At 42.9% G+C, this 17,344-nt stretch overlaps 2 protein-coding genes across 5 annotated transcripts in view; one reads left to right on the forward strand and one right to left on the reverse strand.

The window, feature by feature from the left end:
- The window catches only part of LOC132908779 (protein FAM76A), a 46,706-nt gene that overhangs the window by 27,798 nt on the left and 1,564 nt on the right, over positions 1–17,344 (reverse strand). The window contains exons 5-7 of one of the 3 annotated variants that reach the window (XM_060963109.1): positions 17,070–17,313; positions 16,753–16,990; positions 15,489–16,074 (exon numbers count right to left, since the gene is read on the reverse strand). In XM_060963109.1, coding sequence (XP_060819092.1) covers positions 16,757–16,990; positions 17,070–17,313 — 478 coding nt within the window. In that variant the 3' untranslated portion in view covers positions 15,489–16,074; positions 16,753–16,756. Of the gene's footprint in view, positions 1–15,488; positions 16,075–16,752; positions 17,013–17,069; positions 17,314–17,344 lie in introns of those variants that run through there. The other 2 variants (XR_009658414.1, XM_060963110.1) reach the window with 2 other exon arrangements.
- LOC132908762 (PR domain zinc finger protein 1-like) lies at positions 2,848–15,278 on the forward strand. 2 transcript variants are annotated; one of them, XM_060963083.1, is made up of 8 exons: positions 2,848–4,432; positions 6,092–6,262; positions 7,023–7,142; positions 7,604–7,729; positions 7,832–7,958; positions 8,035–9,885; positions 9,993–10,334; positions 10,416–15,278. In XM_060963083.1, exons 2-8 carry the CDS (start codon positions 6,098–6,100, stop codon positions 10,574–10,576), a joined length of 2,892 nt encoding a protein of 963 aa, XP_060819066.1. In that variant the 5' UTR covers positions 2,848–4,432; positions 6,092–6,097; the 3' UTR covers positions 10,577–15,278. The 2 variants fall into 2 exon arrangements, with proteins under 2 accessions (XP_060819066.1, XP_060819065.1); XM_060963082.1 differs by having other exon boundaries at positions 2,848–4,430; positions 6,092–6,304.

A 17,344-nucleotide genomic window follows, 5' to 3' on the forward strand; every position in this document is an offset into this window, starting at 1 on the left:
TTTCCCTTTCGATCGTAACTCGAAGGTATCTAATGTCGTTAACCGATAATAAAGGTATCCACGGAATATCAATATCGATTTAACGTTCAGAAAATATCGATATTCGAGATCAAAGTATCGAATGAAAATTGTTTCTACGAAATTCTGTGATTCGATCGACACCGATGAAAAGTTGATTAATCAGAAGACATCTAAGGATGAACAGGATGACCGACGTCTAAACCGACGATGTAACGAAGCGAATGACACTGTTTCTCGGTGTCGCCATAGCGTCTAAAAAAGGTGAGCTATTCCGAAATCGTGCGATCCTATCTGACGGTGATTCTCGCAAGAAGCGGTCGAACCGAAGGAAATTAATATATCTGGTACAGCCGTTCCTCCGAGGAGGGAAAAGATCGACGACCCGGGAACGTATCTGGGTTAGTAGTCGTCGGCGATTCACGTGGAAACTTCTTTCGCTAGGAGGGCGCCGCGTGGAAATTCGCAAGGTAGATCTCGAGTTCGTCGATTCTCCTCGAAAAGTGAAATTTCGAATAAGCCGTGCTCCGCTGACAAAATTTCGTCGCACGAATTCACCGAGAGATCAACGACCTCGCCCACATACCGGCACGAGTCACTCTCAGACTCGTGTCGCGAAACTGCACCGAGATCGAGTCTCGATGACAAAGAAGACAGCCCGATCGGATACGCGTTCAAGATCCGATACCGAAATAGCAACCTATTGTTCTTTTCTTTGATAAAAATGCATTCGTGAATATCGTTTTGAACTTTCGCTGGGAATAATCGAAACATTTGTCTGTCTGGCCCGGGGACACCGCGTGTTTACGGAGCGAACAAATTTAATTATTTTCAAATTTCCGCCGAAAGTAGTCGGTGCAGTGCACGCGCGACCGGGTTAAAAGCAGCCTGCCGTTAAATTTCGCACGCATGGTAGGATTAAAGCGGAATTATTTTATTCCTGTAAAAGAAGAGGAAGATGAAATCGCGACGAGACGGATTCAGGTGCAACAGAGACAATGCACACGAGGACCGATAAAGCGCTATTACTGCCATAAATTTAATTCCACCGGTAGAGGCATTTCCACGGAATTACGAATAAATCACAGCTGGCACGATATTCTATTAATTTCAGGAACAGTGCCAAGTGAATTATTGCTAGTCGATACACTGCAATGCCTCATCGTCGGCGCAGTAAATATTTTTCCCAGGTCATTGAGTACGTTGTAGAAAATTTCCATACACCCACTCGTGGTCTGTCCGAGGACAGACTATTTTTTCCTCCCTATACTCTTTATTACACCGTATTCGGTCTTCCGTCTGTATGGTTACAATCCTAGTTGCGCATTTAGCTAACACCGTCTTTTATTTATTTCTCGTACGTATGTTTTCGTTGAGAATATGCAAAGATATTCATGACGAACGGCAGCGACCGTGGCTGAAACAACGACGGTATTATCTCACGGTGAAAATCGGGCTTTTGTGTGCGTGGTAGATTTCGTACACGTAACCTGGTAGATGGAATCGAGACCGGTCTTCGGGATTAGAATCCGAGAAAGTTCGACGACCCGTGTGTATGTTACTCTATTACGAGGTGCCGATAGTTCCAAGCTAGGTACTCACGATGACGCGCAGACGAAAAAACGAGCCATGTACGAGCGACGCTCGTTTAACCAAAGTGAACGGGGTTACCGATCTCGAGTGGCCGTGACTCTGGGCCAGGGTCTGGGCCAGTTGGATTCCACGTACTTGGTGTTGCGAAAGGAAGAGATCGACATCGATACAAAAAGAAGGAAACAAGGTGAAAATAAGCGATCGAAGAGAGAGAAGATCGTTAGCCCTTTAGATTCCAGACTGGTCTGGATCGATTTGGGCCGATTTACATTCATCTGGCTCGAACGTGATCGGTCTATGCAGCGAACCGTGAATGGAAAAGAAGGGTGGGAGTGTAGGTAAAGGGTGGCGCTGGGGTTAAATGCACGTCCCCGTAAAGGGGTTGCCTGAGGACAACGGACGAGGAGAAACCGTGTGAGAGGGACGCACCGTAGAAAAAGCACATACTCAAAGGAGGTGTAAACAAGGACGGGAGAAAAACACCGCAGGATTTTTGTAGACGGCTGTCTGGCTTGTAAATTTACCAGACCAGAAAAAATTGTCCTTCGATAATAACGACGATAATCGTTTCCAGCTTATACACCGCATCATGGACGATAATATGAAAATTTAAATCGCGAATGTTGTTAGCTCGTCGCATTTTAGTTGGAAACCTGTCGGAACGAGGTCAATTTCATCGTCTTGTGTATAGACTTCGTTTAAATTCAAATTTTCGCTACTCCATCAAACTATTTTTCCTTCGCGTGTCCTTAAGTTACATCGACTCGTATTCGAACGAGTTCCCTCCAATATTTTCCGCGTAGAATTGCGCACAAGAGAAGTTGAACGCTTCTGTATTCTTAGATCATTCGCCAACTCTCTCGCCTTATCGATTTTACGCGTTACATAAACCACCTCCGCCAAAACTAAGCTACCTTACGAAATCCATTCGAATTTTCAACCGAATCGAAATCTGGATAGCGATGCTCTCGTTCGTATCGAGAATATGAGCCGCGATGAACGCGGAATAAGTCTCGGTTAGCGCGATGCACGCGCGGCTCGCGCCTTATTTTTTTCCATTACGTGGTATGGTAAAACGTCTTACGATCGCGAGAAGTTACCGAAGAATTAAACTTAGAAGCGATCAGCGCATGCACCCTGTCGACATCGACGAACAGAGACAGAGCCGACGGCATGGAAAATCCGAGGACGGAAGAAAGAGAAATAGGAGGTAGAGGAGAGAAAGAGGGAAAGGGGAGGCATCGGTGAGAGGAAAGAAGAAAGAGAAGGGGACACGGTTGCACGCGCTGGAGTAGCTGGAGGGGTTGAAAGGGGTAACGAGAGCGCGCTCAACGAAGAGAAGAAGAAACGCGAATCGGAGCGACAAGGATGAAAGGGGGAAATGCACGAGAGGTACCGGGGCAGAGGAGAGGGAGGAAGGAAAGCGGAGAGAGAAGGATGGGAAAGAGGACGAAACGGCGAAGGGTGAAGTAGAGAGAGATCGGGGCAAGAGGGGGAGGGAGAGAACCTCTGGCAACGGGTCGATCGAAAGCGCAGCGCAGAGAAATGCACCACCTCTGCTCTGGTCTGGCAGCTTTGCTGGCACACACCACCGCGTCCGTGTTCGCCAGAAAGAGAGAGAAAGGGAGAAGGATGGAGAGAGAGAGGGATAGCGAGCGACCAATACCGACGCAGGGGGAGGACGAGCCAAGCCGACTCGCGTTGGGCTAGGTCAGGTCTACCCGAGTTCCACACACTGCTCTGCGTGTGCCATCCAAAGAGACCCGAAGGCGGAGACCAACCACCCTCGAAAAAGGGTTGAAACGCGAAATTACGCGAAACGCGTTCGTCATCGCGGAAGAGTGTTGCCTTTTCCGACGACATTTTTTTTTGTTAAATATAAAACCAAACCAATCGATCGCGTTCCAACATCACCGGTTTGTTTGTCAAACGATCGGCATTATAACGCGGCGTGCTCGCTCGCGTTCGCCGTTTAACCGCGAGACCACTCTGTCATTGACAGAGAGGGTAGAAAGATTGCCGATCATCGTTAGTGCGTCATTTTTTCCCTCGTGATAAAATCGTTCGTTGGTTTCGGGTTCTCGAGCCGTCGACCCGTCTTCGTAGTTGTTCAACCTGGAAAAGTAACGAGAGGTGGAGAGGGTGTGAGACAGAAAGAGGTGAAGTGCGTGGAAGTGGTTCGCGTGTGCGTTCGAGAAGAGAAAAAGAAAACGGTGCTTCCCGGTTTAATTTTTCCTTCGTAATCGACGGGAAACAGCGTCGACGATCGCGCGAATAAACACGCAAGGAGAGATCAAGCAGGAAACGGAAGGGCAGTGGTGTCGCGTCGAGATCCTCCAAAGGATAGTTGTTGTTGATAAACAAGCAGAAGAGAGAGTGTCAGTGATTGATTAATCGGGTGCAACGACAGCGCCGATCCAAATTTCCTTTTCTCGATGTCCTGATAATCGATAAGCGTCGTATAGGTGGTAGAGAACCGCCTAGGCCGGCAGCGATCGGCCTTATCGACGTCGAAATTTCGCCTTGCCAAGGGACATTCTCAAATAAATGTTGAGAAAAGCCAACGTGTTTCATCCCTCAACGCGAGGCCAGCCTAGGCTCCCGAGTGTCCCAAGAGTCGTCGGGATGCCTATCTCCCTGAGAAATCACAGGATCACGTAAAACCGGCCCCGCCAATTCTTTTCGAAAATCATCCCCTTCGGAGGGACTTAATCAGTCGCATCAGCACAATATAGACGAAAGAGCGGCGAAGGAAATCATCGCGAGGCGGTATTAAATTCGTTTCGTCGACTCGCAGCTCGCGACCGATGCACCAAAAGGCGTGAGTACTGCACGTTAACGCTGCACGATATCAACTGACATGATTTTATTTAGAACCAACGATCAAAAACAATAAATCAATAGCAACGACGAACAAAAACTTGAAACGTTTAAACAACACGTATGGCGAGTGCTGTACCCCATCGGAAGTTATAAGATATTTAAATGCCTCAAAATTCTACAGAGTCGATGCACGTATACCGTTGTTTTATGTTTCCTTTTTTAAGTCAGTTTCATAGAAGTACGTGTTAACATGATGCATTATGAACGTGATCGTTCACCGGAAATTGCAATGTTTGTCGCAAACGCTTTAAACCATGTCTGAACGATTCATCGTTCGAAAAGCGGGATCAAATTTCAATCAACGGAAAATTTTCAACGTTCAGTCGTTACTTATAAAAAAGATCCAACAAATGTGTTAAGGTATTTCCGAAGAACAGGTTTCATCCTTACAAAAATGCTATGCGATAAACGGTGAAAAAGGAAGGCGACTTTAATATAATAACAACTATCGTTTAGCAGTCGATTAACGAAAATACGATTCGAAAGGGCATCGAAAATTGGGAGCAAAGACAAATCCTCTTCGTCAAAGGGGATCGAGAGGCGAGGAACGAAAATCAAAAAGTTACGCAGAAAGTTAACGAATAGTGAACGGGTTGGTAGCGTGCTATTTCCACGGAAATGGAAATTCAACGAGTAGCGAAAACCCCCGATGGCGAGGTGGGCGGGTGTGAGAGGTCGGAGGGGCGGACTTCAGAGTTTATGCCCCGTCCCCCTCCCACTCACCCCTGCAGTCGATCAATGCGTGGACGGGTTTCACTTTCGCGGTGTTAAAGTGTTGCACCATCGCCGATTGAGGGACAAGGAAAAGCACGATTTTTGTCTATCACGTGGCTAATTTTTTTTTTTTTTTTTTTTTCGTTCGTAAACTAAAAACGATCGGTCATTAAATTCACCGATTCTTATCGAGAAATGGATGATGAGTGAAAATAAATTTCTCGTTGGTTGCAAGCGTCGACACGCGGACGAAAGCGTTGCTTTTCTTTTACAAGCGTTTCGAAGTTAATGGCTGGAGTTATTGATCGTATCGATTTACCGGAATCTCAACTATTTATAACCCTCTGCGTTGTCGGTCGTCATTATACATAGACACTTCTAAGTCAATTCTAATAATATCGCGATTTTCACGTTTCGTTTTCACCCGCGATGATCTACGCTCGAACTACGAGGATAAAATCGCTTCCGCACACATTCCCGGTCAATGCTCGGGGAGAGGTTTAGATCGAAATATCAAAGTTGAAAAGTATAGTCGGAGTTATTCGATGACTAAATGTTACGAATCGAATGATTAAATAATTCATTGAATCAAACACGAAACCTGGTCGAACCTGGCTGTAGAAGCTCGTAGATAACGGCGCATCGCTATGTGCTAAGTTTTTAAATAAACGATTCGGCTATAACGGTATCGAAATACGTATCGAGTCTTTGCGTTTCTGCGCACCAAAGTTACACGCGTGTAACGAAATCAAATTAAGAACTATGATCGAAACTACTCGAATATTAAGATTTTTCTTCTTTCTTTCCTTATCTTTCTTTCCCGTTATCTAACATCTGAATCGAACATCGAAATTTAACGTTACTTTTTTCCATTTCTGTACAGTGAAGGATGGAGGCCAGCGAGTGGGATCACGCGACCTTGAGAGAAGAGGAATTCGAGCAGCATGCCGTATATTTGGTACCGGATGTGGCGGCATCACCAGGCGATACCAATCGTGCGGAGGCATCCCTGCCAAGAAATTTGGTTCTCAAACCTTCTCAAGCCCTCAACGATGTACGTTCCTCCGCCAAAGAATCCTTTCTCGAGACCTCCTCGGTGAGAGTCGCGAGAATAATTGCAATTTCTCGTTAGTTATTTCCCTAAACTCGCTAATTATACCGTTCAACCAAATCAGACTTACGAAAACCTATGGGAACTTGATTTCGTTCAATTCGATCGGACCGGGCGATTGTTGCGATTTAAGGGATACTAGCGGTGAATCAAACTTGACCGAGTAACGAAGCTAATTAACTTACCGAGTATGACCTAGAGCTCAAGTAAATCGTTACACTTTCCTCGGTGACAGGAATCGAGACCAGTAGTCTCGGTCATTGCACGACGCGTTTCAAGTTCGAACAGTACAAAGTATTATTCGGTTGATTAGAATCGACGTACGAAAAAAGAGGAAAAATTATAAGCCATGAAATCAAAGTTTAAAATCATCGGAGAGACGAAGAATATCCAGATATACCTGATCTAAGTATGGATAACATTTCTCCACACGAAAATAGAGCAGCCTACCGAAACGTTCGTAAATATCACGCGGATAAAACAGTTTAACGTGACGTACGTTCCCCGTCGAATTGACGTGCATGTTCTTCGGTATTCTCGTTCTACGAACCTCGTCTCAACGTTGAACATTAAAGATTTCAAGTATCGAATGCCGTATAAATTTTCCTCGCGTGGATATGACAAAGTAAACAAACGAATTCTAGCGAAACGATGCATAAGTGGGAGTCGACGGACGATAAAAAAATATGGTACGTATTCGCAGGTTTTGGGAGTGTGGAGTACAAGTTACATTCCCAAGGGAACACGGTTCGGTCCTCTCGTAGGACAAGTGTACACCAAGGACTCGGTGCCGGCCGACGCGAACCGGAAGTACTTCTGGAGGGTAAGAATCATTTAAGTACCTATTCAAAATCCTCGTAGCAGTTATTTCGCGAGCTTCGACTATCATCATCGGCTAGTCTCTCGGATGATGAGAAAAAAAAAACAAGAAGGAGGCGAAAAGGGAAAGAAGAAGATAGAGAGGGAAGCCTGCAAAGACCAGAAACTGGTTTCAGCCGATCTAGCGAGCCTTAAAGCGAAACCCGCGAAGCCATTGATGCCTCGTAACGAATTGATGAGTTACGATAGAGAACTTGGTTCTCTCTCGATTCTTACTATTAAATCGCCAATATTTCCTCGTTGGTCGACGCCTTAACTGCGTCGAACATCGAAGATTTAGTCTCTACCTTGAACACGAGCTAGGGTTCTTGCGATATCTTACATTTCTTGCAGCTACCATTCTACGCAATAACATATATCGAGCGTGTTCATTGTCACGATTAAATCATACATTTTTCTCGATAGGTATACAAAAACAACGAGCTGTTCTACTACATCGACGGTTATGACGTCCAGAAATCAAATTGGATGCGTTACGTAAACCCGGCTTATTCGTCCGAATCGCAGAATTTAATAGCATGCCAGTATAAGGTGAGCCGAATTGATGGAACCCCACGCATTCGTATCAGCTCGAGGCACTCTAACAGAGTCATTCTGGTACAGTAACTCATCTCGATCGTGGTTGTTTTGCAGATGAACATTTATTTTTACACAATCAAACCAATACTACCGAACCAAGAGCTTCTGGTGTGGTATTGTCGAGAGTTCGCAGAAAGGCTCAATTACCCACTAACGGGTGAATTAATGCTTCAAAGAATACGTAAGCACATGTTTCGTTTGTCGCTTCGGCAGTGCATCGGCCGATAACGTTTCACACGGAAGTTTCGTTGTTACAGGACAACAAGTACAACAATCTACGTTACCAACGGAAATTCCACCTACGGTGGACGTGGTGTCACCGTTAAAGGATTCATCGATTTACGAGAGACGCTCGCAAATGACCCCAACGGACGGTTCCGTTAGATCGGACGAAGGCTATCATTCCAATGGTTATCACGACGAGATCCTCACGCCCCCGGAAGAGAGCAGCGAGTCGGACTCGGAGAACAATTACGTGCTAGATTTCAGCAAGAACGCGAAAACGTCGGTATGCAACAACGAGGTGCTCAAACAGGACAATGCAGTTGCGAAGAACGAGTACAGGAAGGTTAAGATCAAGATCACCAAGACCTACGGGAACTTCCAGGCGTCGAAGAACCTAGACGCTAACGGAAAGGACAAAGATCAAGAATTGCCGAGCAGAGCTGTAACCCCGGAACTACAGAAACCGGTGTCACCCATAATTCTTCAGAAGAACGCCGTCCTGACGACGGTAACCGAAGATGAAATTCCAGAGAAAAACCCGAAGCCTTTTTACGAGTCCGAGGTCAAGGGTGCTTTACCCGTTTCTGGGAGACCAGCCTATCTGACTAGCCCGAGTAGCTCTATCCTCGAAAATATCCTTCTTCGTAGCAGTACCGATAACAATAACAACAGCCACAATCATCATCACAATGGAACGCAGCAACACCATCAGATTCACCATCAAACGCATGCCGATTCGGTCACGCCACCGCCATCCAGTCCAACGGAAATGGCGTACTCTTACAAAAAATCTCATCGCTACGGAAACATTCTACCTTGCAGTCCCGATTCCAGTTCGAATCTGCCTATGCAAGCGGACACGTGCGTCAATTCCACTACCAGTGGTAACAGCACGCTACCGATGCAAAGTCCGACGAGTAACTTGCATTCCAGCACGGGAAACCTTCACTCGAGTACAGGCAATCTACACTCCAGTACGGGACCCAGCAACGTTCTACAGTCTCATCCAGGGAACATCCATTCGTCCAGCAATTCCAACAATCACCATTCCAGCGCGAACGTTCTGTCGTCTAGCACGATACTGACATCCACGAGTAACCTTCACTCTTCGACGACATCCAGTAGCTGCCCGCCTAAGAGAAAGACCAAGAGTCCGTCACCGTCTGCCAATCCCACGGGTGCGTCCACCCCGACGATCTTGTACTCCAGTTCCGGCGGATGTCAAATAGAATCCAGCCCGGTGTATCCGACCTCCGCGGCGAACAGCAATCAGAGTGTTTCGCCCATTTCACCTATTCAATCGCCTTCGTCCTATCCCTACGGCATTTATCATCAGAATGGCTCGCTGCATCACAACGTGGCGCCATTGTCTATCAATTGCACCGCCTATTCGCCAACCCCTAGCGGAAACGTGGTTTACGAGAGAGCCGATGGAAGAAGGCTGGAGGCTGCCACGAGCAGTCACCAATTGCCGACCTCGTCGACCATGCAAATCGACAGTAACCAAACGTTAATAGCTGGCACGCACAATCTTCACCTGGGTCATCATCCTGGCCTCACCATTCATGCCAACTCTTCGTCATTGAACCGATACTCGCCCGCGAGTTCTTTATCCCCGGACGACCACGGTTGTTCGCAGAGTGGTTCGTTGAGTCCGAACTCCCAAGGATCCAGGGGCTACAGGTCGTTACCATACCCATTAAAGAAGAAGGACGGAAAAATGCACTACGAATGCAACGTCTGCTGCAAGACGTTCGGCCAACTGTCGAATCTCAAGGTGCACCTGAGGACTCATTCCGGTGAGAGACCATTCAAGTGTAACGTTTGCACCAAGAGTTTCACTCAGCTAGCTCATCTACAAAAACATCATCTCGTGCATACAGGTAAGTTAACTATATTTTTCCATATAATTTGAAAGGATGTGAAACTTGAGAGAGAGAGAGAGAGGGAGAGAGAGAGAGAGAACACTAAGACTGTATCAACGATATAGGTGAAAAACCACATCAATGCGAAATCTGCAAGAAGAGGTTCAGCTCGACCTCAAATCTGAAGACTCACCTGAGACTGCACTCCGGCCAAAAGCCCTATGCTTGTGACCTGTGCCCCGCAAAGTTTACTCAGTTCGTTCACCTCAAGTTACATAAGAGGTTACACACGAATGAAAGGCCCTACACCTGTCAAGGTTGCGACAAGAAGTACATTAGCGCGAGCGGTCTTAGGACCCATTGGAAGACAACCAGTTGCAGACCAAATAATATCGAGGATGAACTTGCCTTAGCCGCGGCCGTGGGTTCGCCGACGTATTACGAATACGGCCCGGACATGAACGTCGGTAAGTACAATTGAGAAGAAATTGATCGACTATTAGACAAGTTGGAAGAAATTCTGAAGGAGAATGTTGTTTCGATCGCAGGAAATATGCCGAAGGAATGCGAACTGGAGCACATCGATAATTACGAGAGGCACGGATCCACGCATGGCCCACACTCGACGTCTCTCCACAACCTGGAGAATTCCGTAGGCCGGCCAAGCGTCATAGAGACCTCCCAGCCTCACATAATCGAGTGCACCTAAAAATGGGGGTATGAGCCCTTTCGCTCAAACGCAAAATCCAGCCGTGGAATAGTAAACGAGTTGCTCACGACAGACGAAAACGACGTTGCCCTCGTAAGATGGTAGTGACAACGATACTCGTTCGTGCTTCCCTTCGCAGTGGGTCGCAAGAACGGAGAAATTTTCGAATTGCACTTTTCTTCATTTCGTTCGTCGTAAACAGCGTGTAAGAAGAACGTATAAAGAGGCAGAGACGATCGGAGACAGGAAAATCGTCGAACGCGATCGAAAACGTGAGTGAGATTACGTGAACAAGTAATTTGAGATTGTTAAATATTGTTGCTTGGTTATTGTTAACGCGAAGGAATTCAAAGCTTTTAGTAGATACACTTCTTGGAAGCTGGTTACTTTACGTACGTTAATCGTAACGCGAACTAGTTCGATTTCTCTGACGAGGGTGGACGAATCGACGAGATTCCAGCTACGAGCATACAAAGTTCCTTCCTTGTAAATACTCGTTTCTATATTTTTTCTATGGTAGCGCCACCAACGAAAACAAATCTAAAACGTCAAACAAATGAACAAGAGGGACGAATTGAACGATAGGGTTAATATGTCTCGAGTCGTCACACGCTGCCATTTCCGGATAGAATCGGATAGAAACCGAGAGAAAGCGAGTACCAAAGTCGTCCGAGCTTCTCGATTATCCTTCCACGGTCTATCCTAAAGCGATGCTTAGAAAAGGTACCGTATTAACGCGGTACACCGAGCCGTTGCTTTTTCTATCTACATACAAAGTCCGTAAAAAATACTTCCGCAAATACTTCCAACGTTCGTCTGAACGACAAACTCTATCAACCGTACATAATTTTCACTCCTGAAACGTAACGCGTATTTGCGCGCTACGAACATAGTTTATACTATTTTTATTATGAAACATACGCATCGTCGAATAATTATTATATTTCCTTCTTTCTCGCGATATCACGGTACCATTTTCTATGCGTTCGAGCTTAGGCGGTTGAAAGTGAAAGATGACGGATTTTGTCGGCATCCGTCAGCATATTCGCGTATAAACGCGCGAGAAACAAAGGCGAGAGAACGCGATAATCGAACAACCAGTGACGACACGACTGCAACTATACGAGACCTGTACCTGTATATACTAACATTACTATTAATTATTCGATAATTTAAAAAGGTAATAATATAAGGAGCTCTAATTTATGAATACCTTTATATATGTATATTTAAAATCGTCGTCGACTGGCGAGAAGCACGGTAGGCTGCGCTCTACGATAATCCTTTTGATAGGAATAAACCTTTTCAGAAATTAGGTAATTTATTACACCGCGTACTGTAGTAACGTTAAAACACGAGAAAAAAGCTTTCGGTGATCGAGTATCTATATCTATATTTATACACGTTCATATAAATAACATATACATATATATAAAAATATATATATATATATATATTTTTTAGGCGTCCTTTTGTCGTGGAATTTTCGAAACGGAAAGCATAGTCTCTCGGTCCACGCGAACGAATCTTATTATTTCCCTTCTCCACCATTCTTTTCGTTCTCTTCCCATTTTCAATTTTCTCCTTTCGCGACACTATTCTTCTCGTTTCGATCGATCGATTTTCGAACGTACGGTTTTTTTTTCCTGTCGTCGATTGTAAACGCCGATGCGGTAAGGCGATAATAAAGAAATCTAGAACGATTTTCATCATCACGCGGTTGATCGTTCGACGGAAAAACGTCTTATCTTTGCCGTTTTATCGCGATCGCGCACAAAACTCGTTTACTCGTCGCGACGTAACGCGATTAAGAAAGCTGATTAATTTTCGTGTCGTTAAAAGAATACGAAGAATTGAAGAAATATGCGCGCTGGAAACGCAGTATTCAGAAGAAAAGGCATTAATTCGTTAATCTTCGAGGAAAGCCGTTGACTCGCGATGTCCGGTGTACAAAATAACCTATTCGTCGTCGGGGCGAAGACTCGGGCGTGATTTTCATTGGGAACAAGTCGAAAGCGCACATTAACACGGGAACATCGGGTAGAGAAATTCGCAGAAATCATAATCACGCGAAAAAGGAAAATCTAGTCAAAAAAACTAACACACGGCTGCGTCTCGTGGGTAACTTTTCATGTATAATTATAAGATCCGCCTGAGCCTTTCCTCCAACTTTCGGTTCGCGCTTCGATTTAACGTAAACGTTTAGCACATAAAGAATTGTATCTTTTTAGATGTACGTAAAGTTATTCGGATTACGATGAAATTTGTAAGATCGTTTTAGAACGCTACTCGTAATTGGCAAAAATACGATAAGTCTTTTTTTATCAAGAACAAGAAAGCAAATAATATTAATAATAATCAATAATCCATAATAATAATAATAATAGTAATAATAATAATATTAATATTAATAATAATAGTAATAACAATACTGATCACCAGTCGATCGTTCGAAGAATTCGTTATCGAACGATCGATCAAAAAAAAAAATTTGCCGAAGAAACTCGAACGTATTAATCAGGCTCGCATCAATGGCCACGCACCATTGATTATTTTTCCCTTTCTTTCTTTTTTTCGTATCTTCCATTCGGTTATATACAAAATTTCGTCACTCGTACTTCCACTAATTTTTAAGTGCCGAATCGTCGACAGTCGAAATCAGTGAGAAAGCGCAGCCTACCATTAGATACGAAACGATAAAAGTCGCGATCGGTTAATGATTCATGCGCCTCCTGAATCCCCGAGTTTTCAGAGGCGAGTAAAAACGAGGTGACGCTGGAATCGCTAATCGATAACGATAGCACATTACAATGTATCGCAGACTGATATACGCACGGTTATCAATCGTTCACAAAAACATTCTAAAGGTACGTGCATCGCGATACGACTCCAAGGGTGAGAAATCAGATTAAACAGGAAGATAGGAAAAGAACGAAGAAACAAATGGCATGAAGCACAGACCGCGTTCAAGGACAATTAATATTCCAAACTTCCTTTCTTAATGTCTCAATTTCGAGAGAAAAAGGTCGTCGCGCAACTCGCGTAAACAATTAACCTACAGAAATCCAAAGGTTCCGCGTCCAATAATCGCAATCTATCCATCATCTATCCGTTTTAGCTTGGAACGTGACAAGTTCTATGGTTCCTGCAAATATCATGGTGCTCGTCGTAAGATTTTTGGAACTGATCGTTTAGTTCGTTTCTTCCGTTTCGCTGACCCCTTTTGTGTAAAGGCTCCTTTATCATAGAATCTTTATCGGGAAACGATATTTCGATGCGTCATAAATTTAAGGCAGCTTTAAAGTTTACTTTATTTCGGCGAATCTCCGTTCATACGTATCCCAGAAGAGAAGGTAAAAGAGAAAAAAAAAAGAAAAAAAAAAAAGAAACAGAAGGAGAACGATAGAAAAGACGGTACGATTCGCAAGGCCTTTATGCTGATTTTTGCAAACAGGTTAACAGGCAATGTAGAAGACTCGGGCATTCTACTGAATGCCTAGGCCAAATGAAAATTTTCTTACACGATGTGTACGCTATACTAGCGATTTATTGGCTAATCGAGACACGCGCAGGACGCTGAGGACTACCTTGATAGCATCAAAATCGTAGGAGAAATACGGACTGAACGATTCTACGATGTTGACTTTCGGTAGTAAATTTAGGCCTGCATGTATTCTATGCCGTGAAAACGACATTGGAAATGACAATTTATAGGACATTCTAGAAACGTAGAACATTCTACGTTCGTTCGATACGACACCATTCATTTCGCACTCATCAAACATAACAGATGTACATTGCAATCATTAATTTTAATACTTTTGCGACCGTGCTACTATAAACTAGTTAAGCATAGTATCTTGAAAATTTGGGACTGTTAACATGACAGGTATATATATAGCGCTGCTCAGTGATCACGCTGGTTACGACTATACGACATCTAATGAATCCTAAAAGACATCTGACAGAATTCGAATCCATCGATCGCAAAAGTGTTGATTACCGAATTCAACCACATCAGGTATATTTTTTTACATACTCATATGCATTTCATATTATACAAGTATAATATGAAAGTTCGGGAGATAGTTTCCAGTGGCGTTTTAACGATTGTCATTCCGTATATTGCCTCGATTTCCTACCTTGCCTGCATTAAACGCACTACTATAAATAACGAGATGAAGAAATGAAAGAGAAAGAAAGAATGCTGGAATGAAAGAAAACAGATGAATGAACGAACGAACGAACGAACGAACGAACGAACGGTAGGACGAAAGTAAGGGAGAGAATGAAATAGCGAAAGTGGAAGAGAAATAAACCTAAAGTATAAGATTTAAATTGCGAAAAAAAGAAAAACAGGAAACGAAAAAACGGTGTAGAGAATGGAAAATTAAGAAGATCGTGTAAATACGCTGAAAGTAGATAAACGAAGGAATCAAGCGACTAACCGCCTCGACAACAGACAAGCAATATTTAGTTCTTACCATCTCGTAATAATTAAACGATAACTCCAACTGTACTGTACACACGTGTACACGCTCGTACGTATTTAAACGACTATAAATTAAATGTTAATTATCCTTACACTTCGTATATAGTAAATTGTTACGCATTTATTATCATTACAATTATTGAATAGGTAATGCTCAATTAGCATTTGTTTCTTAAAATAAAGAATAAATATATGGCTGTTGGATATTTATATGCACATATCACTACCTATCATTCACACCTTTCTCTCTAGTTGTAAGGTTTAATTTCAATCATTCACTTTACCTCTCCATAAAATTAAAAATCGTTCGTTGTTTTCCGTCGATATAAGCTATCGTGTAAAACGACGATCGAATAGAAAGACGGATCCTTCTAACAGGAAGGAAGTCCAAGGATATGTTTCAACTTATAAGGCGAGGTATATCGTTTTTAACCTTTTATTGTAAATTAATCTACAATCACCATATCCTGGTTCATCGTCGTTACATCGTCATCGTTATAGATAGGAAAATGTTACAGCAGCACTATTGCTCAATTATAGTGTGTGTATGTGTGTATGTGTCTGCATATAACTCTGTTCATTTTGCGCAAATATCAACTTCCATCGTAAAGTTTAAAAATCACTTCTCTCAGACCGGATACCTTTCCGATTTATTAATGTACAATTCGATAAAGTGCAATTTCATTGTCACACAAACAAATTTGTCGCGAAATGGAAATTGCAAAAATTTGCGTCCGCGAAATGGTCGAAATGGAACAAAAGGGGGAAAGCTACCTAACTTACGAATAACACCTTTTCTTTACACTTACATCATCGTCATCATCCCCCATTAGAAGAACGTGTAAAACTTTCCGTATACACGTCGAAGATAATATATATTCCTATATTAATTAGAAAAATAATACAGATTTTGCCTTGTTAATGGAAACAATTAGCTATATGTAATATACTACATGATTTATGCGGGTATGGACATTTGAGTATGTTGTCACGGCTAACCAAGTCCCTGAAAACAATTTTAAGATTTCTTTCATCTCGCAGAAAAATTACACGTTCTTTGTCTAGAACAAATATTCTTTAAAGTACGCGCCAAGAAATAGATTTACTTCGTACTATCTTACATAACCGCAAAGAGCATAAACACAAATCATTGACGGTGCTATAAATTTCATATCTAAAATATTTAAGAAACGATAACGCATAAAGAAAAAAGAATGGTAAAGAAGACTCGTAGTAACAGTAATTATTGCAATCACAATATCAAAATAATTTTTTTAAAACGCGTAATTTTTAACGCAAAACAAAGCATTTTATAACGTTCGGAACATAGGAAACTATGAGCCTTGTATCGTAAAATCACTCCAAAGCAATACATCATATGGAACTATAGGAGCGAGGTAGCAGAAGTTATACATTCTTATACACATATTTGGAAATAATAGAACACAACTAAAAGCACAAGAAATGGAATCCTGATAACGTTTGGCTCTTATCAGAGGTAAAAGATTAGGAAGCCATGAACGTTAAACCACAAATAAAATATCATTCCAAACACTAAATATATACTCAATTACAACATTTTATTATCATAAATATGTCGCGTCGGCGAATTAAAATGTAAATATAGAATATGATCATTCGAACATTAATTGACAAAGAATAATGAGGATGTGAAATGTCCTACCTTATCAAGGTACAGGACTGTCTGTTCCACTTCCACTGTTGGTCCCAGCTTCTGTTTTAGTGGCAGCAACTCTGTCGCCCCGCTTAGAACTCTTCGATAGAGAAGCAACTTCTTTTAACAAACTGGAGATCTTAAGTTGCATTGTCGATATTTTGGCTTCGTATTCTTTCTCCGTCGCTTTCATCTTGTTACGCAGTTCCGTTTCCGACGTGAAGTTTTTCGCCTTCAATTCTGTAATCTGTAAACAAGAATAATTCTAACTGAATCAAAGCTGGTCGATAACATTTCAGAGATTTTCGCTTTCGGAATATACATACTTGTCTATCCTTAGCAAGTAATTGCCCATCTTTAATAGAAATTTGTTTCTGGAGATGAGCTATCTTTTCTTTAAGTTGTGTAACCGCAACTACGTGATCCGAACTATTGGGATCATGCGGATCGTGAACGCCACCCATCCGTGCTGCTTTCACCGGTGTCGGACCGTTTGTGTCTGCACCTTCGGACTGAGGCGGTAGTTTTGTTACATCGACTCTGTGTGGTCTCTTATTGTGACTTTTTAATCTGAAGCAAAATAAACAAATTGACCAGGAAC

Source organism: Bombus pascuorum, chromosome 7 (assembly GCF_905332965.1).
Source record: "Bombus pascuorum chromosome 7, iyBomPasc1.1, whole genome shotgun sequence".
In the NCBI taxonomy this organism is placed as follows: Eukaryota; Metazoa; Arthropoda; class Insecta; order Hymenoptera; family Apidae; genus Bombus; species Bombus pascuorum.

What these genes read in the sequence shown, in the direction of transcription:
- LOC132908762 (XM_060963082.1), top strand. Translation starts at nt 6,098, where the DNA reads ATGGAGGCCAGCGAGTGGGATCACGCGACCTTGAGAGAAGAGGAATTC. An exon ending in TAATAGCATGCCAGTATAAG is followed by an intron (nt 7,730 to 7,831) that starts GTGAGCCGAATT and finishes GTTGTTTTGCAG; the next exon opens with ATGAACATTTATTTTTACAC. An exon ending in ATTAATGCTTCAAAGAATAC is followed by an intron (nt 7,959 to 8,034) that starts GTAAGCACATGT and finishes TCGTTGTTACAG; the next exon opens with GACAACAAGTACAACAATCT.